General features: G+C 35.3%; 11 protein-coding genes across 11 annotated transcripts; 6 read left to right on the top strand and 5 right to left on the bottom strand.

Annotated features, from left to right (window-relative positions):
* Nucleotides 1-457: 457 nt before the first annotated feature.
* Nucleotides 458-1052, bottom strand: L201_006088 (uncharacterized protein; the record flags this gene model as incomplete). The annotated part of the gene is made up of 3 exons (XM_066221813.1): nucleotides 458-501; nucleotides 574-646; nucleotides 858-1052. The coding sequence occupies 3 exons, from the start codon at nucleotides 1050-1052 to the stop codon at nucleotides 458-460; spliced, it is 312 nt and encodes a 103-aa protein (XP_066077910.1).
* Nucleotides 1053-2777: 1725 nt separating this feature from the next.
* On the top strand, nucleotides 2778-3396 carry L201_006087 (uncharacterized protein; the record flags this gene model as incomplete). Its single annotated transcript, XM_066221812.1, has 4 exons — nucleotides 2778-2801; nucleotides 2874-2977; nucleotides 3142-3227; nucleotides 3344-3396. The coding sequence occupies 4 exons, from the start codon at nucleotides 2778-2780 to the stop codon at nucleotides 3394-3396; spliced, it is 267 nt and encodes an 88-aa protein (XP_066077909.1).
* Nucleotides 3397-3912: 516 nt separating this feature from the next.
* L201_006086 (uncharacterized protein) lies at nucleotides 3913-4430 on the top strand (the record flags this gene model as incomplete). Its single annotated transcript, XM_066221811.1, has 4 exons — nucleotides 3913-3918; nucleotides 3979-4103; nucleotides 4195-4292; nucleotides 4378-4430. The coding sequence occupies 4 exons, from the start codon at nucleotides 3913-3915 to the stop codon at nucleotides 4428-4430; spliced, it is 282 nt and encodes a 93-aa protein (XP_066077908.1).
* Nucleotides 4431-4901: 471 nt separating this feature from the next.
* Nucleotides 4902-6341, bottom strand: L201_006085 (uncharacterized protein; the record flags this gene model as incomplete). Its single annotated transcript, XM_066221810.1, has 4 exons — nucleotides 4902-5649; nucleotides 5785-5932; nucleotides 5995-6246; nucleotides 6317-6341. 4 exons carry the CDS (start codon nucleotides 6339-6341, stop codon nucleotides 4902-4904), a joined length of 1173 nt encoding a protein of 390 aa, XP_066077907.1.
* A 604-nt stretch (nucleotides 6342-6945) lies between these two features.
* L201_006084 (uncharacterized protein) lies at nucleotides 6946-10906 on the top strand (the record flags this gene model as incomplete). The annotated part of the gene is made up of 10 exons (XM_066221809.1): nucleotides 6946-6951; nucleotides 7026-7097; nucleotides 7174-7263; nucleotides 7322-7455; nucleotides 7519-8091; nucleotides 8150-8576; nucleotides 8631-9563; nucleotides 9615-9700; nucleotides 9916-10315; nucleotides 10379-10906. 10 exons carry the CDS (start codon nucleotides 6946-6948, stop codon nucleotides 10904-10906), a joined length of 3249 nt encoding a protein of 1082 aa, XP_066077906.1.
* Nucleotides 10907-11499: 593 nt separating this feature from the next.
* On the bottom strand, nucleotides 11500-11855 carry L201_006083 (uncharacterized protein; the record flags this gene model as incomplete). The annotated part of the gene is made up of 2 exons (XM_066221808.1): nucleotides 11500-11605; nucleotides 11701-11855. 2 exons carry the CDS (start codon nucleotides 11853-11855, stop codon nucleotides 11500-11502), a joined length of 261 nt encoding a protein of 86 aa, XP_066077905.1.
* A 574-nt stretch (nucleotides 11856-12429) lies between these two features.
* Nucleotides 12430-13432, top strand: L201_006082 (uncharacterized protein; the record flags this gene model as incomplete). Its single annotated transcript, XM_066221807.1, has 2 exons — nucleotides 12430-13091; nucleotides 13180-13432. 2 exons carry the CDS (start codon nucleotides 12430-12432, stop codon nucleotides 13430-13432), a joined length of 915 nt encoding a protein of 304 aa, XP_066077904.1.
* A 402-nt stretch (nucleotides 13433-13834) lies between these two features.
* L201_006081 (uncharacterized protein) lies at nucleotides 13835-16571 on the bottom strand (the record flags this gene model as incomplete). The annotated part of the gene is made up of 9 exons (XM_066221806.1): nucleotides 13835-14137; nucleotides 14209-14316; nucleotides 14401-14837; nucleotides 14899-14985; nucleotides 15064-15357; nucleotides 15447-15626; nucleotides 15712-15885; nucleotides 16016-16223; nucleotides 16299-16571. The coding sequence occupies 9 exons, from the start codon at nucleotides 16569-16571 to the stop codon at nucleotides 13835-13837; spliced, it is 2064 nt and encodes a 687-aa protein (XP_066077903.1).
* An 807-nt stretch (nucleotides 16572-17378) lies between these two features.
* Nucleotides 17379-19107, top strand: L201_006080 (uncharacterized protein; the record flags this gene model as incomplete). Its single annotated transcript, XM_066221805.1, has 3 exons — nucleotides 17379-17420; nucleotides 17524-18424; nucleotides 18527-19107. 3 exons carry the CDS (start codon nucleotides 17379-17381, stop codon nucleotides 19105-19107), a joined length of 1524 nt encoding a protein of 507 aa, XP_066077902.1.
* A 423-nt stretch (nucleotides 19108-19530) lies between these two features.
* L201_006079 (uncharacterized protein) lies at nucleotides 19531-21819 on the top strand (the record flags this gene model as incomplete). The annotated part of the gene is made up of 7 exons (XM_066221804.1): nucleotides 19531-20068; nucleotides 20361-20416; nucleotides 20490-20508; nucleotides 20577-20641; nucleotides 20719-20748; nucleotides 20842-21525; nucleotides 21634-21819. 7 exons carry the CDS (start codon nucleotides 19531-19533, stop codon nucleotides 21817-21819), a joined length of 1578 nt encoding a protein of 525 aa, XP_066077901.1.
* Nucleotides 21820-22111: 292 nt separating this feature from the next.
* On the bottom strand, nucleotides 22112-24138 carry L201_006078 (uncharacterized protein; the record flags this gene model as incomplete). The annotated part of the gene is made up of 4 exons (XM_066221803.1): nucleotides 22112-22998; nucleotides 23089-23493; nucleotides 23580-23895; nucleotides 24016-24138. 4 exons carry the CDS (start codon nucleotides 24136-24138, stop codon nucleotides 22112-22114), a joined length of 1731 nt encoding a protein of 576 aa, XP_066077900.1.
* Between the last annotated feature and the right edge of the window lie 298 nt (nucleotides 24139-24436).

Here is a 24436-nt window from a genome sequence, read left to right as displayed (position 1 = left end):
ATTTATCTTTGTAAAGCTCTCATTATTATATGCCATCATGCCTAGAAACAAGTTGTATACAATCAAGTCCGATCATACGAATATTTTGTCGGTAAAAATAATCTAAAAAATGCAGACTATATCTATCTATATCTATAAATGCATAATTTCATGTGTGATTGATTCGCGAGTTTCATCTTTACATCTGCCTTTTATAATAAAAATGATATATTTATATGAAAGGAAGAAAGGTGATGCCAATTATTCAACTGAATTGATGAGATGGAAATAGGGTATATATAAATATGATTGGTTACAACGATAATAAATCCAGTACATAAGAGTGAATGTGGAATGAAATGATTTCGATGAATAGATATTACAACTTGATTCTCTTAAGAGTGATATTATCCAAAGGCCAAAGACTCGCATCAATTTGTGTTGGTATTGGTTATAGTTACCTCCTATTCTTACATTACTATAATTGCCAAAATATTGATAAAGTCAGCTCATAATCTCTGACTACATGCAAGTATATAACAACTATCTGATTTGTTCCACTAGTATAATTGAAAGAATCAATTCCTGACTTACGTGTACAACATCCTTTTTCAGGTGGTGCGAATGGATCGGCATTTTTGTTTGATGAACCCCAAATCGAGGGTAACTATTGATATCATTTGAAAAGATGTAGAGAAACATGTTATGGTTAGCACTTATAAGTTTACAATAACATCGTCAATTGATTTCAGTTAATCTGTATTATAATAACTGTTTTTTTTTTCTTGAATCCTGATATATTTTACCATGTATAGTGTGGTTGACAATCTCCTTGGTTGGATAAATATTAGAAAGCTATTTTGAAAATGAAAACTTACCATAGGATCTCTTGTAGAAGTACAAAATTTAATTAAATTTAAACTAGCTTCACTAACTCTTAATCTAGGTCTAGCTAAATCTTCTCTTAATCTAATATTATGTTCATTTAATCTACGTAATTTCAATTCTGCCATTGATTGTTTATGTGGTCTTATTAAATTTGCTGGTTGATGATGTATACCATTTGAAGACATCTTGCTAGGTTTGATGGTGATGATGATGATGATGATGATGTGGTGAGAAGTTGGAAGTGTATTCGAATATCTATCTATTTAAATCTATATGTTAAATTATCTAGATTGAAGTAGAGACACAATCTCTTTATGAATTGAAGATTGAACAAGCCTGAAATGGTCGGAAGAAAACAGAAGACCTGAGTCTATGAGGTTCAGCTATCTAACGATATATTGCGCCTAATGAGCGTGAGTTGATATAGTAAGACTGACTAGCAATGTATAATAGTTATATAGCTGAGCATTAACATGAACAATCTGTTATATGTATTTTCGATTAAAAACCTCGAACAGCATTTAATGTATTCAAGTTAAACATATTCATGCTCAGATAGTTTATGAATTTACCGAAAGCAGATGCAATAGTAAAGTAGAGTATTTTAAGGCTTAAAGCCATCAGGCACGATCAACAATAAAAATCAATCAAAATAAAATCATGCTTTTAAATCCCTGAATTCGCTCGTGCACTAATATAAAATACGCATTTTTCAATTAAGACAAGAGGTCAAAGCTTATTGTTCTATAGTAGCGGTCTTTTGATCCCGCTTAGGTCGAATAAATGCATAAGTATTTTATCGTAATTTATCCTAAATACACAGTTCCCAAATAATCATACAATTTAACCATCTCTGAATCTTTCAAAAAGTTAAGTGTGATGACTCGTTGATATTGATCTTTGATTCCCTCTTTTATCTCTATTCAACGTCTTATTTATTGTTGAATTATCTATTCTATCATCAACCTTCTTTCATCATTCGCTACTTACAAGATCCATGCAACATATAACCCTCAGTCATTCTACAGCTAGCAAGTACACACATCCCTTAACGATTTATTACACGATTCCTTTTCCCCCTTCCTATGATCCATTCATTCACCAGAAAAACCCCCTCCATAGCCGAGCTCATTCTAATGACTTGTGCCCCCTGCTCTTACCTTTTTCAATGTATAAGCGGTACCCATTGGAGGGGTATAAAGATCAAACTTGATAGATAAATACCTAAGTGAACTTGGTTATCTATTTTAAGCTGACTTTGATATAAGCCGGAGGTTTCTATAAATTCTTAATTCTTTGAATAAGAATTTTATGAAGATACCTTGACTCGGGTCCAGAACATTCCTTTTCTATACTTTCATAGGATATTTTTAGTCACAATGAAGTAGTATGCTAGATATGTAAGGGGAAATTGGAAATGTATTATGTTGAGTTGTGTACAACGCCCTTCTCTTTCTCTTATTTTTACCATTGTAAGCGTACAGTACGTCTGTTGCTGCCAATCTAATTAACATTGAATATATAGACCAAGCGTCATGAGAAAGATATTCGTGAACTATTGCTATTGCTATTTGTACTGGATCACAGTGATAAGATACAGTCGAAATGATACGCTGAGCATAGCAATGAATGACTTGGCAGATTATACGAGTAACCTTGGCGTTTTTGTTTTTGCACAGCACAGACCTTCTTTTCATTCACACCCCTTTTACATATGTTATACAATTTCGTACAAAGGTGGTAGAAGGACTGTACAAATGATCTTATGCATATGAGCATTCAAATACTTTATATCTTCCAATTCTACCTCTGATAAATTAACTAATTATAAGCAGCGACCATCAGACTCGCATCACATTATCTCATACTTGCGCTCTACAGCCGTTAGTCAGTAATTCTCCTGAACCAAAATGGATAAGCCTCATTATCCACAGGTGAGTTCCGCAATCATATCATTATACAACGTTCTAATCACTAAACTAAGATAAACTCAATGATCTTGACAGAACGGTGGTGCACCGGGGATGTATCAAGCTTCAGATGGAAATTGGTATCCTGTGAGTGCGATGCCTCAAGGACATCATCAGCAAGGAGGATTTTACGGACAATAGTGAGTAAATGTTACTTTACAACACAATCTCATTGCACTTTCTTCGTTGCCCTGCAACGCTGTGTGCTATAAAGCTGTCCAGCTTACCAGATAGTACCTATATGACCATTTCCTGTGCATGATTATGGTTCAAAAGCTAACTCACCCAACCAAATCCCTCACAGCGGTCAACAACAACCTATGGCACCTGGTCCACAACCAGTTTACGTCCAACAACAATCACAACCTGATAATAATACTGGTTGTTGGGGTGAGTAGTCAATCTGAAACAGATTCATTTATAGCCACTCAAGAGATGAGATTGTGGTTATCCCTCATCCTACCAACAAAAGTGATGCTAATGAATACCTTCTTTACATCTCATAGCAAGTATTTGCGCTGGTTTATGCTGCTTGAACCTGTGCTGTTGTTTATGTTAAATGGGTATAGATCGATGTTCAGATTCTCAGGTGAAGGATACATGAAATGAATGTTGTATAGTACAGTATGAATTCCTCTTTTCAAGCAGTGATACCAGCTGTATTTATTCATGAGATATCATTCTTTAATAACTTCAAATGCCTTACTGCGAGAATGCGTAGATCCCATATGATATTTAGCATAGAAAATGGAGTGATATTACGTTGATATTTCCACAGTATAACTCAGTAACCGGAGATTACCATACATAAAATTGACGTATCCGGCCGTACCATCATATACCATAATAATGTTGCTCACCGTTTTGCCACCCAACTAAATTAAAACGACACTGCCTTCTTGGCATTTATCTATTTATTCTCCTCATCCTTTCATCGCTATACGTATTTTACTCGCAATATACTTGACATATCTTAGACTCATAATAGCTATATACAACCACAATATCAATAAAACTTACACATTGATCAATTTTAGAACATTTAACATCGATACATTTAGAATATAAATTCAAAATGAATGTAAGTGTATCTTAATGCTCATTTGATACGTTATTTACATACTGATAATATCCCTCTCAGTCAAACCCAAATCAACAGCAGATGTATCAAGCATCAGATGGTAAATGGTACCCAACTAGTTCAATGCCACAAGGATGGCAACAACAACAAGGTGGATATGGTGGTGGTTATGGACAACAGCCATAGTGAGTATATCTTTTCAGTTAAGAATCTGAAATATGCAGTAGCTACACACAGACTCGTTTCGCTGATGTTTAACATTAATAATATTTTTAGTGGTCAACAACAACCGATGTATCCAAACTCACAACCTGTTTACGTCCAACAACCTGGTCGTGGCACAGGTGCTCCAGGTGCTGGAATGGGTATATTCGGTGAGTAGAATTTATTACTGTTGTATTACTGAACTGATCTTGAGGAAGATTACATGGCTAATTCCGGCGATTTCACTGTGTATAGCTGCTCTTTGTGGTGCTTTACTATGTTTCGACTTAGGTGCATGTCTGTTCTAAGAAGTCTAGGTCAATTGGGAGGAAGAATAGGGAACAGGGTAGATTGAAAATCTGATACCCCGTGGAGTTCGGATGGATTTGGGTCGCAAAATGAACGAGAAAATGCCCTGGCTGTGATTGGCAATGTAGGGATGGTCAAAATTACACGGTCTACTGGATGATATATATAATGGAAGTTTAAAGTCCTTGAATATAATTGATCAATTGAAATTTAGACAATAGGTTTGATGAATTGTTGTATGTTGTAGAATAAGATTCATATATAAAATGAATATAATCGTTGTCAATTGCCAGATCTCTCACAATGGCTTAATAAGGGAAAAAAATCAGCTTTCATAATGCATACATACATCATCCAGTCAAGATACAAAATTACAACAGGTAATATGATTTACAGAAAATTAGTTTGGAACAACTAACACCTGACGCTGACAGCAATTTAGGATGGTTTCGCTGTATCCCGATACGATATCATTTGTTTCTACTTCTAGTATTCCTACTTGTGTTACTATTACTGTTGTTATCGTTATTACCTCTTGGTCTCTTTTTGCTATCTTCATTTACATTAACTTCACCTTCTTCAGGACCAACTTCACCATCTTCTAAAGATCCTCCCGTATGTGGACCAGGTCCATGTAAAGAAGCAGGTGTAGTTGAACTTCTAAGATTTGTTGGTCTATTAGGTAATGTAGGACCAGATGATCCTTGTCTTTTCAATTTCGACGAGCCTGTTGTTGTCGTGGAATTAGAGGAATTTGACTTTGTTGGCCTTGAAGGTAACAAGTGTCCGGAAGAAGGTGGTTTTAGATTATTTGTGTTGGTTGGTTGTTGAGGAGGAGCAGAAGCTCTATTTGAAGTAGCAGCAGCCTTCTTGTTTGATGTTGAAGATGTTGAATCGGTCTTGATCATTGGTGAAGCACCAGATGGGATTGAAGGTTGAAATTCTAATGCAGATAAATTCAATTTTGATGATGATGATGATGATGATACTGTTATCAAAGGATCAATATCCATTTTTTCATTATTTTGTTGATTTTGTTGCTGTGGTATAATATCATCTAACGTGGAAGTGGGTTCAATAGGTAATTTTAAAGATTTACACTCATTTATTAGTCTTGTAATTTCATTAAAAGTATTTAATCTTGATTGTGAAATTTCTATATATAGGGAATGTGAATTCTGATGATCTTTTAATGATTCTGTCAAATTTGAGATTTGTCTAAGTTTTTTTTTTTTTTTTTTGGTAAAAAAGTATTATTCAATCAGCTAAGCGCATCTCAATAATTAATAACTAAACCATTCCTCGTATGTACTTCTTATGCTTCTCTGGTGTTGATGGGAAAGTTCGACTTACTCATCAAGTTCTTTCCTTGTTTTACCTCTAACTAATATCCTCTTAGCAATTTCATCACATTTCACTTGATGTTCTCTTAATTTCCTTTTATTCTCTAATTCTTCTTTTTCTCTAACTAATGCTGCACGTAATTGTTCTGTTCTCGTTACTGTTTATATGTTTTATGTTAGCTTATATTCTCCAACCCAATTTGGTTATGATAGCACCCACCCGTATCTATAGTTTGTTTCTTATAAATTTCACTTTGTTTATTTAAATTATTAATTGATCCTAATATCCTTTCTATACTTAATTTCCATTTCAATAATTCCATTTTAACTAATTCTCTTTCCATTTCCACTTCCACATCATCATTATTATTATCATTTACAGTAGAAGATAATACTGATAATCTATTTAATCTTCTAATTAAAGGTTTCAAATCTCGATCAGAATGAGTTATTCGAAATCTATTCAAAGCATCTACAAGGTATATAAAGGAGTTTCTATAAGCTGTCATGTACTGCTGAATTTTGGCAGTTGCTCAGCTTACCTTCTTTGAATGGTGCTGTTGACATTTTTGGCCAAGTATATGCGACTTCGATATCCCTCTTCCTGGTAAGCACTTTTTGAGGGGAAAGGATGCTTGATATGTCTTGATAGGAATTCGAAGTCAGCTATTGATTGACCTATCACTAATACCTATGGGCAAACCTAGGTGATTTTCAATGGTAATAATCTGGAAGCAAGGTCTAATTGATGCACATATAACTTAATAGTCTCGAAATCAACTTGAATTCCGGTTAAACAACAGCTAGTAACGGAGGTTGAACATGATGGGAAGTGTAGCTTTACGTAAGTGAGTGTTTGAAGCATGACGTGTCAATATTGTGGAATTTAGAATATCCTTTAACCTGAAACACGTTTCTATCAAAATGTATAATGAGCTAAAGCAAGGATCGCTTTAATTTTTAATTTTTTTTGCCACGCGACGCACCAGCCCAAAAGCTATCAACTTTTTTTTTGGAAATTTCCCTTGCATATGGAGTTCGGTCTAGGTAGTTGACAGAAATTTCAGAAATCATAATTTATTGTTATTATCCCTTCACTACTTATTCGAAACTCTTTTATCATTCTATTCCCTCTTTCCATCTTCAACCTATTTAATAAACATTAGGCAAGATGGACGTAAGTTAGCTGTCTGTCTGTCGGATGACATTGAAAGAGGATTTAGCTAATTTGTCTAATGCGATTTGTTTTAGCCAAATTACGTTCCTCAACTTAGACAATTGTTGGAGGCTACTATTGCCCCTGATACAAATGTCATTAAAGCTGTAAGTATAATTTACATCACCAGCTGGCTATCATCTACTTCTATAGGCTCGAAGCTGATCTCATATTCTTCTACAGGCCACCACTCAGCTTAACACCCAATTCTACAAAAACCCTCAATGTATCCCAGCTCTATACGAAATTGCCGCTACAACGGATAACCAGTCTGTAAGTAACTAACTCATCAAATATCAAGAGGATCCGAAGCTTACCGCCCATTCCATAGATACGACAACTTGCTGCTGTCGAATTAAGAAAGAGAATATCGTCAGGTGATGGACGTCAGTGGAAAAAGAACCCTCAAGAATTAAGGGAACAAATTAAATCCAGTTTGCTCGAGCGTCTGACACAAGAACAATCGTGAGTAGAACATTAGTCTTCTAGGAATCATCTTGGCCAAATACTAATGATTACCCCTCACAGAGCTATTGTACGACACGCCCTTGCAAGAGCAGTAGCAGCTATTGCTGATATTGAATTAACTGTCAATCCACCACAATGGCCAACATTATTACCTGGTTTATATCAAGCTGCAGGATCATCTACCAGAACACATCGTGAAACAGCTATATACGTATTATATTCAATCCTTGATACTGTAGCTGAATCATTCGAAACTCAATTACAATCATTATTCAAAGTTTTCTCTGTATCTTTAGTTGATCCCGAATCATCAGAAGTTAGAGTAACAACATTAAGAGCTTTAGCAAAAGTTGCCGAGTATATTGAAGCAGGTGATAAACATGATGTAAAGGCTTTCCAAGAATTGATCGTACCCATGTTAAAAGTTTTAGAACAAGCTATCAAAGATGGTGATGATGAAGGTGTTAAACATGGTTATGATGCTTTTGAAACTTTATTAATCATTGAAGCTCCTTTAGTATCAAAACATGTTTCAGAATTAGTTCAATTCTTCTTAGGTGTAGCTGGAAATAAAGAAGTTGATGATGAAATGAGATGCGGTGCTCTTAATGTTCTTTCATGGGTTGTCAGATAGTAAGTTGTCTTGACCTTGGAGATCAGGATCTTTCAACTAACGGTTTTTCCACAATAGCAAAAAGAGTAAAGTACAAGCCCTTGGTCTTGCTAAACCAATAGTTGAAGGTCTTTTACCTATTGGTTGTGAAGATGATCCAGAAGATGTCGATGAAGATTCTCCTTCAAGACTCGCTTTCCGAACCCTTGATAACCTTGCACAAGCCCTCCCACCTCAACAAGTTTTCCCTGTCCTCACTCAACAACTCCAAGTTTACATGGGTGGTGATGCTCGAATGAGAAAATCAGCTCTTATGGCTTTCGGTGTTTCCGTTGAAGGATGTAGTGAATACATCAGACCTCACGTAGATCAATTATGGCCTGTCATTGAAGGCGGTCTCCAAGATGGTGAAGTCATTGTTAGAAAAGCTGCTTGTATCGCTCTTGGTTGTTTATGTGAATGGTTAGCTGAAGAATGCGCTACCAGACACGCAGTCATTGTTCCTGTAAGTTCGGCTATAGTATAAGTGAATCAAGTGTTACTGACAATACTATTATAGATCCTCTTCAACCTCATTGTAGACCCATCTACCCAAAAGAACGCCTGTACATGTCTTGACTCCTACCTTGAAATCCTTGGTGACGATATTGTCAACTACCTCACACTCCTTATGGAAAGACTTCTTGTCCTCCTTGAAAACGGTACCATCCCTGTCAAAATCACCGTTACCGGTGCCATCGGTTCAGCAGCTCACGCCGCTAAAGAAAAATTCGTTCCATACTTTGACCAAACCATCAAACGATTAGTACCTTTCCTTCAACTTCAAGCTACTGATGAAGAATCTGATCTTAGAGGTGTAGCTACCGATACTATCGGTACAGTAGCTGATGCCGTAGGTGCTGATGTATTCAGACCATACTTTGAAGGATTAATGAAAGCTGCTTTCGAAGCTTTAACAATGGATAATTCAAGATTAAGAGAATCATCATTCATTTTCTTTGGTGTAATGGCTCAAGTATTTGAAGGAGAATTTTCACAATATTTACCACAATGTGTACCAGCATTAATTGCATCATGTCAACAAGATGAATCAAACGATGAATTCTTAAATGATGGTGAAGGTGGATCATCAAATCCATCTGCTTTAGCTGAAGCTTTCGCAACGGGTACAGCTGGAAGTAAAGATTTAGGTGAAGATTTGGATGAAGAAGAAGATGAAACTGATTTAGCAGCTTTAGAACAAATGTTCTCAAAAGTAAATTCTGCTGTAGCAATTGAGAAAGAAGTTGCAGCTGATACAATTGGAGAATTATTCTCATCAACAAAATCTGCTTTCATGCCTTATGTTGAAGAAACTGTTAAAGTTTTAGTAGAATTATTAGATCATTATTATGAAGGTATTAGAAAATCTGCCGTAGGAGCTTTATTCGCTTTCATTAAAACAATGTACGAACTTTCAGAACCTGCCGAATGGCAACCTGGAGCTCATGTCGTAAGTCTGATTCAACTTACTCTTGGTATAACCAGCTGACAACTATTATAGCGAGTTCCATTCCATGAACACGTTAAGAAAATTGTCGAAATGGTCCTCCCACCTATCTTCGAAGCTTGGAAGACTGAAGATGATAAGTGAGTATCGCTTTGATTAGCTCTGTTTTTTTTTTTGCTCCCTTCCTTCATCCCAAAACATACCAATATACAAGATGATACATTAACTCAGCTCACTCCGAAGCACTAAAAAGTGTTCTTGAGGCTAACTTTAACAACGCATATCTGATCCCACTCATCGACATCCTGTTTTGACAATCGAGAGAACTGTATGCTGACTAAACACAATCTTTCAGATCCGTCGTCATTCTCATGTGTGCTGAACTCGCCGACACAATGAACAAATGTGGTCCAGCTCTTGTCGAAGGTCACCTTGACGAAGTCGCTACTTTTGCCATCGAAATCCTTGAAAAGAAATCATTATGTCAACAAGACCCAGATGGCGACGATGAGAATGTTGACGTCGACGCTGATTCATCAGAATACGAATCAGCTCTCGTATCTAACGCCGCCGATGTCTTTGGTGCTATGGCTTCTGTCCTTGGTCCAGACTTCGCTCAAGCTTTCGGTCAAGTATTGCCTCTTATTGCCAAATACACCGAAGCTAAACGAACACAATCTGAAAGATCTATGGCTATTGGTTCTCTCGGTGAAATCATTGTCGGTTTGAAAGGGGGTGTTACAACATTCACTCAAGTAAGTTATAATAAGTGATCTATGCATAAACTGTTACGTGGCTGACTTTTTGCGATTAAATAGCCATTATTACAAATAATTTCAAGAGGATTAATCGACGAAGAAGCAGATGTACGATCAAATGCAGCTTTCGCAGCAGGAGTTTTAGTTGAAAATTCTGAAACTGATTTATCATCACATTATCAAGCATTATTAAGTGGATTACAACCATTCTTTTCACCTGCTGAACATTCTGCACCAGCTGTATACAACGCAAGGGATAATGCTGCTGGAGCAGTTGCAAGAATGGTTACAAAAAATTCAAATGCTTTACCTTTAGAACAAGTTATTCAAGTTTTAGTTTCTGTTTTACCACTAAGATTTGATCCTTTAGAAAATCGTGCTGTATATCAAGCAATTTTCACAACATTTAGAAATCAACCACAAATTTTAATGTCACATATTGATCATTTATTACAAGCTTTCCAATATGTTTTATTAGATCCTCAACATTCTGATGATACAACTGAAGAAACTAAAAATGAATTAAAAGCTTTAATTGAACATTTAAAATCTCAAGTTCCAGATAAAGTTGCAGCTGCTGGATTTTAAGATTTCACTTTTGTTAGATTAAATTAAATGGGGTTTCTCGTTCAGTTTTAAAGTCTGATTTCTTTTTTGTTATAACGTTTTCTTTGTTTTTCTTTATTTTAATGATATATACCAAACATTTCATATATACACTAAATTTTCCTCTCCTCCTCGCATAATTGTAGATAGAATCTCTTTAAATAAAATAATGCTAAATAATGCATGCTTTCGTTAATGCTGAAAAGTCGTTGTCTTTTTTTGCTATATTATCAAGCATAAAACAACATCGCATAAATTTCACGTTGAGGTGTTATGACGGGTACATGTTACTACATATACTACATATAATCATACAACTTGTATGGCGTCAATAAAACTAGTTTTATGTTACCTCTACCGCTCCGAACCAGCGATTGAAACCCTACAATGTTTACCATATCTCTTGATGTTCTTGGCCAAGGCATCCCTAGCTAACTCTGATTGAAGTCTTGTGTTCTGCTGTAGGGTCGCCGGTATCTGTGTACTTGGCTGTGCAAGGCCTTGTTCAACCATAATCATATTTTGATTACTGCTCGCCACATCGTGTGGTTGATATCGATTTCGATTCGTCAATATCACTGCTGCTGTTGCCCTTGTTGCTGTTGTTGTTCTTGCTCTTGACCTTGTTCTTGCGTAGCTTTCATCAATTCAACATCTAATAATCTTGAAACAGCCATAAATCTATAACATATTTGATGAGAGTTACACAGTAAGCGACTTGAAATTTCTTTCTTTCGCTCAAGTGTTTATTGAAAAGATCAAAGCTAGAAACTCACTGAGATCCACATCCAATACCTAATTTAGACATTGATTGTAATTGATCAGACATCAAATCTAATTGTTTTTCAGTTTCATTTAAATTATTTTGTAAATTCTTTAATCTTGATGCTAACGCTGAATAATGTCTTGCTTTTATATTGGATGTTGACATTTTTGAGTTTTGAGTTGTTGAAGTAAAGCTGGAATTAATCAGACGAGATGAATTTAGATGGAAAATCCTGATTAATTAGATTAGATTAGGTCGTTGGCTATAAATAGTAATATAGGCCGTTTTACAATTTCTGTGTTGCTGGTGTTCTGTGATGTTTTACTATGATTATTCTTTTACGTTTGAGGTTTAAGATCATAAGTACTATCTTGAAGTTCAACTTCCTTCTTCATGTTTATTTATCTGAACGTACACCTACTTTGACGCGCGGAAGTCAAGATATGTAAATCGCGTGCGGTCAAGCTGATAATTACGTAAACTACACTGCTATACAACATCTCGACCAATCGATCAAGTTATATTTTAATGGTTTTGCCGCTTAAAAGTTGAAATATCACTGGGTGGAAAAAAAGATTAATTATAAGAACAATAACAAAACTACATCATACATCTACATCGACATCGTTAAATACAAGTCATTGTCAATTCAACAAATTCTGCTGTTCAGAAGCTCAACAATCACTCATACACACCCAACTTGCATACTCATACCAAGCCTTGATCAAACACACACGTCATGAAGTGGAATATCGGTTCAAGCTCATACACCTCCTCCCCCTCATCCTCTTCCACTTTATTAGATCCATCTTTAGGATCAGGTATACCATCAGATCATCCACCTATTCCACCTATATCTTCAACATCTCAAATACCAGCAGAATGTCCAATGTCATCAAAAAATACCGCTTCTCCACCGAAAAACCCTAATATGAATGGAATAGCGAAATGTCCAATTGATCATGCAAATATAAATATGAAAGATCCAAAAATGAATCCATTAAATAATATACCTGAAAATTTATCATTACATAGACAACCTGATCAATTATTAGATTTACCTACAGAAAGAACTAGATCAACTATACCTAGACCTAAAGGTGAAAATCCAGGTGGTGAAGCATATGGTTTAGGTTCAACTTGGGATTATCCTTCACCACAACAATTTTATAATGCTCTAGTTAGAAAAGGTTGGGAAACTCCTGAAGAATCTGTTGAAGTTATGGTTGATATTCATAATTTTATTAATGAAGAAGCTTGGAAAGAAGTTATGAAATGGGAAAGTAGATTACCTGGTGGTGAAGATGCTCAATTAGCTAGATTCACAGGTAGACCAGGTGAATTATCACCTAAAGCTAAAATGCATTTATGGTTAGGTAAATTCTTCCCAAATAGTTTCAAGTGAGTATAGTAGAACTTTTTTTTCTGCTTATTCATCATGTATTGGTGCGAAATGTAAACGCTGATCTCTAATATTGGTATTTTGCAGTACAACACCTCCATTTGATAGACACGATTGGATAGTAACTCGACCTATTTTAACGACAGAAGGAAAACCAATAAAACCAAGAGAAGAAATTTCAACAAGATATGTAATAGATTATTATTCTGCACCAGATGATGAAAGTGGTAATCCTGTATTCTCATTAGATGTTAGACCTGCATTAGATTCATTCGAAAGTTTTTCGGAAAGAATTAAAGTTAGTTGGGAAGAATTTAGGAATGGTAATCAGGAGCAATAATCTTGTCTCTCGACTGAATTAACCATGTCAAGAAACTAAACTTAGGCGAAATGTTTCCTTCCCGCTTGTTCATATATATATATAGAAAATAGATGATTGTCAAATCAGGAATAAAAATTTGACCTCTCATTTGCTTTTCAATCCGTTCCAATAGCGTAGTGCTTCACATTTTACACCTTACATTGTTTGTATTATTCATCTAGACCTAAATGCACTACTTTATTGATATGAACATAATGGTCAAATTGTCTAACGCGAATAAAGAACATAGATCATTGTGCTGATTGACTTTGTACCGCGCTGTGTTGGGTAGCCCATTAAATTCCGTCATCTCGTACAAAAGGATCAAATTGTTATGCATAGGTGATGGACGTACGAATGTCCATAAGAGTTCTGTAATCACTATATTCTGGATCTCAGAACTCTTCCTTCATTTTGTATAGAAGGCTCTAGCAAGACTTCGTTATCTTTACCATTGATGATATGTGTATCACCTTCATTACTCTTCCAGTCACTCGGTTGTTTGTCATTCGGCTCAATGGTCTCCCGCTTGTTATCTTCTATCTCTTCAGTACTGGCTTGTTTGACTTTACTTTGACTTTTTCTCCTTTTCCAAGCTATAAATTCTTTTAATAACCCCAGTAATAGAGGTACAGCAATAGGTGCAAACAAAGGTGTATAAATAGCGAATTTGTGTTCGTCGGGCTATATATGATTTGTAGGATATCAATATAGTTAACTGTAGCGATAGAAGGAAAAAAGGAAATATTGCTTACGAAATATAATAAACCCATCATTGAAGGATCAAAGAAAGCTTGATTAGCTAAATTTACTGAATCTCTTGATAAAATAAAGTTTTCCAAAGGAGATTTATCATCTGACATCTAAATAAATTATGGATTGTATAATAGATATCATTTAGCCCAATGATATTTGTGGAGTAACATAGGAAAAAACAAAATACTTACTTGCTCTAAGTTTTCAACAGCATTTAAAACATTATTTCTAACTTTATCACCAATTTTCATTTCTTTTATTTTTTTAATCAATTTATTTATTCCAATCAGAGTTTTAATTGATTCTTCTTGATTTTCTTTTAATCTACTTAATAAAATTTGATTAATTTGCCATTCACTTATACCTTGCCATATTTCTGACTTTTCTTTTAGTAGTTGTGATAACGATGGTGGAAGATTGATTTTCGTTGAATCATATAATTTAGGTAAAGCCAATAAAGAATATAAATGTTGTGTAAATAAATGAAATGTTCCACATAGATTATCTGAATTTAAATGATATGTCTCATATTCATTTGTACCCTCAAGATTATCATTAGGAATCAAAGGTGGCGGATTAAGTAAATGAACTGAACCAAATTGTGGTAACAAGAATGATTGAGCTGAATCTGTAAAATTATCATTAGCGAATAACAATCTGCAAAGACAGGTAATACAAAGTCAACTCACTTTCAGTTGACAATCTCATAGGTCTATGCTTTTCTTTAGGAATGAATAGCAAAAATCTCAATACAGGATTATTTGTACTTCCAGAATCTATCCAAGAGGAAAATGTCAATTTATATAAACACAGTTTCAGTCGATTTTTCAAAGCTATGTAAATTCATATCTCACCTAATGACCATTTTTCAGAATTGACAAAAATCTTCATATCTTCTTCTTCTACTAGCCAAGCTTGTTCGTTTTCCACTTGGATCAATTGTTTAGCTACTTCTTCTAAATCCTCATCGCCTTCTTTCGCTGCATTGATAGCGGCTTCAATTTGAGGATTATCATTATCGAAGGCATTGATTGTATGGCTTTCGGTGGGTTTTGGATCAAAGGTCAATGGAGCATGATATAAGATTTGCGATTCGATAGTAAAGTTGAATATATCTTTTAGAGGTTGTAATTGAGGTAAAAAGTGATCTATATTGCACAAGAAACGCAGAATTATCGTTTAGCTTATTTTCTGGATGGACTGATGAGATATAGCAAAAGCAGAGTTATACACGTACCTTGTACAGCAGTATCAATATCCCAACTTCTCACATAACTTCCTTCGCTCGAATCTTCATTTAGCAAGACAAAACTCAACGTGATATTTGGTGAATACTTGAGTGCTCTAAGAGGTATAGTAGGTGGATCTGCAGGGTATAACGAAAGGATTGAATTGATTAAAGCTATTTTATAGTGTTCTATAAAACATTGTAGACATTAGTACATTTGAATAATGTAATTTCGCTAATGCATCCAGTCAGTCTGAGCAGAAGGAGAACCTACGTTTCAAAAATCTATCTCCGATTTGATCAGGATGAACAGGTATGACTAAAGTACCTTCTTCTATACCACTTGTCATTAAACCTGTTTCTGCAGGTTGAACATAAGGCTCTAGAGGGAATGATGTATTGGCATATTCATATCTCCTTAAATGTACTCTGAAAGGTTTTGGATGATCTATGTAGGATAATCATAAATCAGTCTTGGGTTTCTTGGTAATAACAATAGAGCAAGGGCGTGCACTAGATGGGAATATTTCGAGACCGCTTTAGACGCTCTCTAGACGCTACAGTTATGTGAAACTCACCTTGATCAACCTGATCTTCATAAATCAAATCCCAATTTCTATTCTTTTTCGGTCTTTGCCTTTCATAGATCCCATCTACACCTTCTTCAACAATCTTACCTAAAGCTTTAAGTATTTCTATAGTTTCGAATGTTGCTCTTCCAGGTGGTGGAGTTGGGAAAGCATCTTTATCAGCTGTAAATAATATTCTACCTCTATATGTCGGTACCTAAGACCGATCAATATGAGCGAATTATCCCAGTTCATGTTACATCCCCAGCCGTGTCCTTGTACAAGAACTTACAGTCAAATTCGATAAAGCTTCTATACGTGATACAGGTAAAGGTAGTCTTTCAATCGAGGTTGTATACCACCAAAATGGAATTGCCAGTATAAATAATAGAGGAAATGAAAACAAGATTGACAATCTACGTTTATTCGTTGGGTTGATTTTGGACGTTACTTCAGCTGGAGTTAGCCTGTATTTGGCTTTGATTGGTGTAATCGAAGAAGGTCCAGCTTCAGTTTGGTCCTTTACTATAAAATGATCTACATGATTAGGCTGCGCCGACCCCATAGTGACTCGCCAAGCTATCTCTTGACTTGATAGGTCTGCTCTCCTCAAATACTGTTTATTGGTGATTGAATGTATACATCGACTAAAGACTAAAAAGAGAAAAGAGATACAGGAAATTCAAACATTTGCATGCTATGTTCTGTGCTTTACTTTTCGCTTAATCTGCTCAATTATCGACGCGACGTGGATTTGTCATTATATATCTTTGTTCTCGTTTTGCCCATCCTGTCCATCCAATCTTTGCTTCATCTGGATATGATTTATACCGAACACATGCATAGATGATCACTTACAGTGTAGCTGGCTACAGTGTCTCTAGGAAGATAAGCATGGGGAAAGGCTGTAAATACACTTTACGGTATAAATATTAGTTAGCACTGACAGCGATGGCATCATCGAGCAAGAGATGTTCGGTGGAGGTCAACCAGTCTTATCCTTTCTCTTTTATTGCGGTTTATCTCTTTTTTGTAAGGAGGTAGAAATGAAAGGAGTTTCCATTTATCATCAATCTCCCTGCTCAACCTACAGTATGAGTTATTCCATATGACAAAGCTAGGATGTAACTCTACTCGACTAAAATTAGCTCTTTTCACGTCTATTATCCTTTCATCCTTCTCAATCAAGCGGACTCATGGAATATCAAGTCAAATTATAAATACCGTTAACACGATTCGATATCATAGAACTCGAAGTGATCAATATCTGGCATCTATAAGTAAGGATAATCTGTCTAATAAGGACGCCGCAGTACTAAATAACACTTCAAGTTTATATTCGCGCTATAAAATAGAAAAACAGACAGTCAAAATGGTTATGGGAAATTTAGAAAGATTAAGTGATGTTGTCAAAGTGAGTTGATCAACCTAATTAATAATAAAAAGGCGAATTCCAAAGATCGTTATAAGACATCTTATCACTTATGAGACATGCTCATAGTACTTTCCTTTCTCAGCTTTCAGCTCATGTCACCCTTGTATTGGGTCAAAATCCCGGTATGATGACATTACAAGGAACCAATTCATATTTATTACAACCACCTTCAAATCCTCATGCACCTTTAATTTTAATTGATACTTCATCTCCACATACAGCTCAACAATATATTGATTTATTATTTACTCATTTACATCATTTAGGATTAGAATCAGGAGTTAGAGAAACTCATTTTGAATCTAATGCAGCACAAAATTCATTAAAAATTTTACCTCAAGATAAAATTGAAGAAATAAAAGCTTCAATAATCAAACAAAGATTTGATGATCCAAGAAGTCAAGAATTAGAATTAGTTGAATATGGTCCTGGATCAAAATGGATTTCTCCATCTTCATCAAAGAACAACAATGAAAGGAAATTACCTAATATTGAACATATTATATTAACTCATAGACATTTAGATCATGTTGGTGCATTACCATTATTATTAACCACTTTACAAAAACATGGATGTATTAAACCGAAAATTTGGAAATTTTTATCACCTGATGAAACTGAATTATCTATTTCATCAAATGAAAGAGATAGAGCAACTACAGATGCATCATTATGGAATTCTTTACCAAAAGGTACATTTCATTCTTTTTCACCTTTTCAACCTTTTCATCCAATTATTCCTGGTTTAATGATTTCAATTATTGATCCTCAATATAAACATTTATTAAAATTTGATAAAGAGACAAATAAACCAAAATGGAATCAAGTTCCTGAAATTGCTAGAGTTAGTTTAAGATGTTTGAAAACTCCTGGACATACTCAAGATTCAATTTCTTTAGTCATGTTAGAAGGTGAAAAAGGTGTTTTTACAGGTGATACCGTTTTAGGTCAAGGTACTACCATCTTCACCGATCTATCTAGCTGTGAGTTGATCAATATTCCTTGTTTGGACTTGCCTTTCTCTCAGAAAGATCAATCAATATACATCGCTATTGGGCTGACCCGGTGCTCTTTTCGTTGATTAGACATGACATCTCTTCGAACTCTACTCGCTCTTAAGCCAAATGTACTTTATCCAGCTCATGGACCACATATTTCAGGTGCTGATAAAGCTAAAAGTAAACTTGAAGACTATATATCTCATAGACAAGAAAGGGAGAATGAAATAGTCGATATACTTAAGAAGTTCTCTACTAAAAATGATATTTCTTTGGTTGATGAATTGATTGATCTTAAAAAAGAAATTCATCTGAGATTGGAAAAAGAAAATGATGATAAAGGACCATTAATGTTAGATAAAAGAAAACCTATTTCACTACCTGATTTCGAAAAAGAGAGAGAGTCATTGGAAAAAATCGAAAATACGAAAAAGAGAAATCAAAATCAATTACCGTTAACAGTTATAATTAGATTATTATATAAATCAGAAGATGAAAAATTGTCATTCGCAGCTTCAAAATCTGTCAAAGCACATTTAACAAAATTGGAAAAAGAAAATAAAATCAAAAAATCAATAATCACTTGGTGTAAATTGATTGCTAATGATGTTGATTCAGATAATCTGGAAGAAATGGATGTTTGGGAATATATCGCAAGGCAAATCTGAGTAATGAGAGTAGACACACATGGATGTTAGAGGAGGATCATGAATCAGCTATTTATTGTTTTGACCTGTAATTTGTAAATATCTTACAATATGCATTTACTAGAATCGATCTGTATCCGATGTTACTCACTCACTCATTCACTCTCTCCCTCCTCTATATGCTTCCCAAAGTCATGCAGATTTTGTTACCCTCGAGCACATCTCACCAACGTAGCGTAAAAAGGGACACAACATCGTCGATTATAACGACTTTAACCTCCACTTGTACGATCCACCTTCGTTTTGATGATTTTCGTAATTTTGCATTCTTTCTACGATACTGTCTTCCATCGACTTGCAGAAAATTTAAGCTATACTGTTAGACAGGAAGACCGTGAGTCACCCAAAGCTTACAGATATTAGTGCATATACAATTAGCCCAATATGCCGAAAAAAGAGAAAGAAGAAGAAATATCTATACCCAGTCCAGCATCAAAAGCATTTGCCAATCATCTTTCAAAATACGCTTATTCAACTTCAACTTTACCAAGTAAACTAGCTGGACCAACAAGAATTACAAGATCATCTGTTTCTGTATCACCTTCAAAAGCTAGAATACCAGTAGTAGAAATCCCTTTATCGCCAAGAAAGAAACGTAATTTTTTCGTTGAAGACATTCAAACCGCTAAAAAGGTTACGTCGAAGAAACGAGGTCGAAGGTCTTTAGAAAGTGATAACGATCAAGATTACGATGATGCTCTGAATAGTCTAGATGAAAGTGAATACGAGGAATCTCCAAGTAAAATTAAAACGGAAAAATCACCAAACAAGATAAAAAAAGGTAAAAGAACGAAAGAAATGAATGATGATGGTGAAGAGATTGTAGTGAAAAAGAAAGGTAAAATACCTAGAGGATATGCTCCTCCGGAAACTTATGAACATCTTAAACCTGTAAATGATCTTATGAAGGATGATATGGATAGTGAGTGCATCTTATGAGCTGATTGCACTCCAAATCCTCCCCTTACTGCTCATAGGTAAATCTGCGAGAAGAGCTGATAGTCGGGTTGATCGGCTTGATTAGTCTTGTTTTGCGGTATCAAGTGCGTTAGCTTTTTTATTCAAGCGATCAATCTATACTGGCTAATCAATTATATTTCGTATTTTGCGACTATCAAATAGTCCTGGTAAGGCGTTTGATTCTATATCGTATCCGCCAAACGAACTTGGAGACTAACTTTTGTCGAGATACGCTTTATGATTACGTTTATTAGGTAAAAGATCTTCTACAATGGGTCATCATTTCTCACATCCAACCAATAAATATTGGGTGAGTTCGAATATAGAGCCAAGGGAAGACATTGATAAACCTTTTTGGCTGATATTCTCCCTAAACGTACTAGAGGTCACTTCATCAATCAGGTTAGTTCAAATCCCGTCATTTTCGCTATATCCGATTGCTAACAATTGTGACATCTGTATACATTTAGGTCTAACGCCGAGATTATTGGATCCTACAGAAGATTATTTAATGCTTGATTACGGATATGGGTTAGTAAGTGGATTCCTTTTATGTCAATCTACCATAGTGTCTAGGTCAGATAGCTTGTACTAATCAGTTTGATGACTTAGACTAATTTGGTCGATCGACCAACGTCAGAAGTAAGTCTTTCGACTGAGACTTTAGATTTAGTCTTCATTTTAGACCAGTATGAAAAGTAACTAACTGATCTTCTTCTTCGTCTTTCTTCCCAGCAATCGGAATTATCAACACTAGAAATGAAATTGAACGTATATAACTTGACTAGAAAATTCCTAAAATATAAACCTAAATTAGTTTGTTTTGTTGGTAAGAAAATATGGGATGTTTATGAGAGTGTAGTAGTAAAAGCTTCTAATCCTATCGAGAACGGTTCGATCAAGCCGGTCGACACTGAAGATGGTGAAGGTTCGCAACAGAGTCTGATCAAGCTTGAAGAGGACCAAGCGAATATCAAAGCAGAATTGATGTCTGCTGAGGAACATGTCAAACTGGAAACAGTACAGGATAGGGATGAAGAATCTTCGCTATCCCCTATACCTCCAACTTCTATCACCTCAATTCAAGAGACAGACGATAAGACTTTCGACGTCAAACTGGAACCAGTAGACGACCAAACATCGACAATGACGGATCCTAGTTCAAGTGATCAGAAGCCCTCAATGTACTATATTACAGAAGCAGTACCAGACCAGAATAATATACAAACGGTCTCTCCGCAAAAGAAAAAGAAATCACCCAGAAAGAAGATTTTAATGGAACCTTTTAATGCTACAAAACCGCGTAAATTCAGATTACCTCATTACAATCCCAATTCAACAAGTAAAGGCAAAAGCGTAGTAATTGGATATACATATTTTTGGGTTGTACCTAATACATCTGGATTAGAAAGAACTCAGGTAAGTCTTTCTATCTATTCTTTCTTTTGTATATTGGAGTTTCACCATACGGAATATCCTTTTTATTGAAAAAATATTCTGATAATCCAAGTTATTCTATTACGTTAGCTACCGGAACAGATAGTGAATTTCACCGCCTTGAGAGAATTTCTTGAAGAGTTGAAAAATGGGTTTAATCCTTCAAAGGAAGAACAGTTTGATGATGGTTTATTGAGAATTCGTTGGAGAGACATTGATCATCAAGGAGTTGAAAGAACAGTAGAAGAAATCATGAAAGCCGCAAGTGCTAAATGAGATCAGCAGAAATTATAATATTGTATTTTATCTTCATCAATGGTGAAATCTATTCCGAACTGGATTTATGATTTGATAAAGTGGTATATTCCCAAGAATGTTTTCTATTGCAGTCATAGGTTGAAGAAGACCTGTTGTATGTATACGGATTATCCCGTTGTCTTAATATAGAAATTCATACAATGCATCGTAATAGGCATAAATTTTATGTATAATGTAGCTGAAAGTTGAATATACAATCCTGCTCGTCTGAGATCTAAGAAAACATATTGTTCAGACAAGTGACCAAAGTTTAATCTGAATCTTCAATAATCTCATCATCACTCTCCTCATCTTCCTCACCGCCATTTATAGAAGCTTTTGATTCTTTTAAACCCCATGACGAACCAGATTTTCTCTCAACAAACAAAGCACCACCAGATTGTTTGATAATTTTCCAGTATTCTTCACCTTTAATTGAAGTAGGTTCAATTTCTTTTCTAGGGAAAGAAGTCACGATTTGAAATTCCCAATTAAGATCCTCTGAATTTTCAAAAGATGTAGGTGGTTGATCAGGATCATTTTCAGGTAAATCTTCTTTAGGAATTAATAAAGTTTCAATGAAAATGAATAATTCTAAAGTAGAAGATTTATCATTCAGTTTAAATGATTTTATATGTCTTTCTGATGATAACGGTGTTCTAATTGCTACTTTAATCGTTTCCCCTTCCTCTCCTGTTTCACCCAAGGAAGAAGAAGATGATGATAAAGAAGGTAATAAATGTTTTCTTGCATATCTTCTCCAAATTTTTTTGTTTTGGATATATAATTCTTTTTCCTTTTTGGCGGCTTCTTCTCTTTCTTTTTGGATTTTTTCCAATTGTAGTTTCTGTTTTGCCAATTCAGCTTTTTCCCTATCTCTCTTTTCAGCTTCTTTAAATGCTTTATCTTGTTCAGCTCTTAAATGTCTTGATTCTTCGATTGTTAATCTTTCTCTTTTCAATCTATTCAAAAATGGTGTAACTCTGGGTAAAATTGTTGTTGTTAAAGTTTGTATGATATTTGATGAACTTGTTGTAGTTGATGGTGATCCAGATAATGTAGATAATATAGTTAATTTTGGTGTAGATGAATTTGGTACAGGTAGTAAAGATAAAAATGTTATGGATGGATATGTAGTGATTAGAAGCGTTTGAGCGACTGCAACGAAAGGAAATATAACACAGTCAGCAAGGCCAGACATGATGGAAGAGTTCTTTCTAATTGCCTGCTACATGATGTTTGACTCACCTTGATATCCTTCTCTACTACTTAAATCAGCACCCCAAACAACTATATCTTTTTCTTTCAATGTTCTAACAAATTCTTCATCTGTTAAAACATCTTTTTTAAATTCCTCATCATTTTCGTGTTCACCACTGACCAATATCACCAAACCTAATTTACCTTCTTTTCTTAAATGTTGTACGAATTCTCTATATGGACCAATATAAAAATCAGGTAAATTACCTTGTGATGAAGAACATCTTGTAAACGTTTCTAACTCTCTTATGAATCTCAAACTTCTTGTCGTTGGATCCATGGCAGACTTTGTGAAATTATGTGGAGTTCCATAATTATTACCTGTTGTAGAAGAAGGTGGTAACAAGAATGAAGGTAACCTAGGTAATAATGATAATGGAGCGAATGTACGTACTACAATCAATAGCACAAACATTAGTTTGTATTTCTAGTGAGAAAAATCCAACAGCGATATACAAAGGGATGATTGCAAGACTCACTGATGAAATACCATATTCCACCTACTATACCCAGAACCAACGAAATGGGCCATGTGATTACACTCCACAAACCCAAACCTACATTGGCTGGACCACCTGCTCCAGGTGATCTAGGTGATCTATGTGATCCTGATAATCTCCTGGTACCGACTGGTTGTCTAGGTAATAGGGGATGATCTTCAACTTCTAGTCTTGATGCTATAGGTCTTGATCCGGAACCTGAGTCTTCGATAGACGTTCGAGTGGAACTGGACGACGTATCATTCGGTACTTCGGAAGCGGTATTACCAAGTGAGAATATCTGTTCTACCGTCACCTATCTCAAACAGGTTAACATGACGCAACGTATAGAGCCAACAAATGATGAGACTTTGAATATATATTGTGCAGGCAGGTTTGATGACTAAAGCGAGTCGTAAACAGTGATCAGACCTACCTGTACATTCCAGCCGTTCTCTCTAAGAAGTCGCTCATCTCTTTCCTTTTGACCAGGGGTTGACGAAGCTGTTACCGCTAGAAGTTGATCTAGGGCATCTTGTTGGGACGGGCTCAAAGCCATGTTTCCGGTTCAATGTATTGTATCCAATGATCTAGTTATTCACAGCAGAAATACTGAAACTATTACAAATTTCATACGCAGGAAACAGACAGCTTTAACAAAGGTAAGATAGTAGTCAGTATGTATAACTAGTAGTACGGCTTGTTGCGATTGCGAAGCTGAAGCACGGGTCACGTGGTGACGTGGATCGTACCTGATCATGGAGCCCCACAATATCTGGTCTTCTCAGCCGGTAATAAGATTAAGCTGAAGCAAAATAGTATACTGTATATGAGTATGACTACCTATAGTTGATTGT

This window comes from Kwoniella dendrophila, chromosome 8 (assembly GCF_036810415.1).
Source record: "Kwoniella dendrophila CBS 6074 chromosome 8, complete sequence".
Lineage (NCBI taxonomy): Eukaryota > Fungi > Basidiomycota > Tremellomycetes > Tremellales > Cryptococcaceae > Kwoniella > Kwoniella dendrophila.
This window is presented reverse-complemented; position numbering and strand designations above follow the sequence as displayed.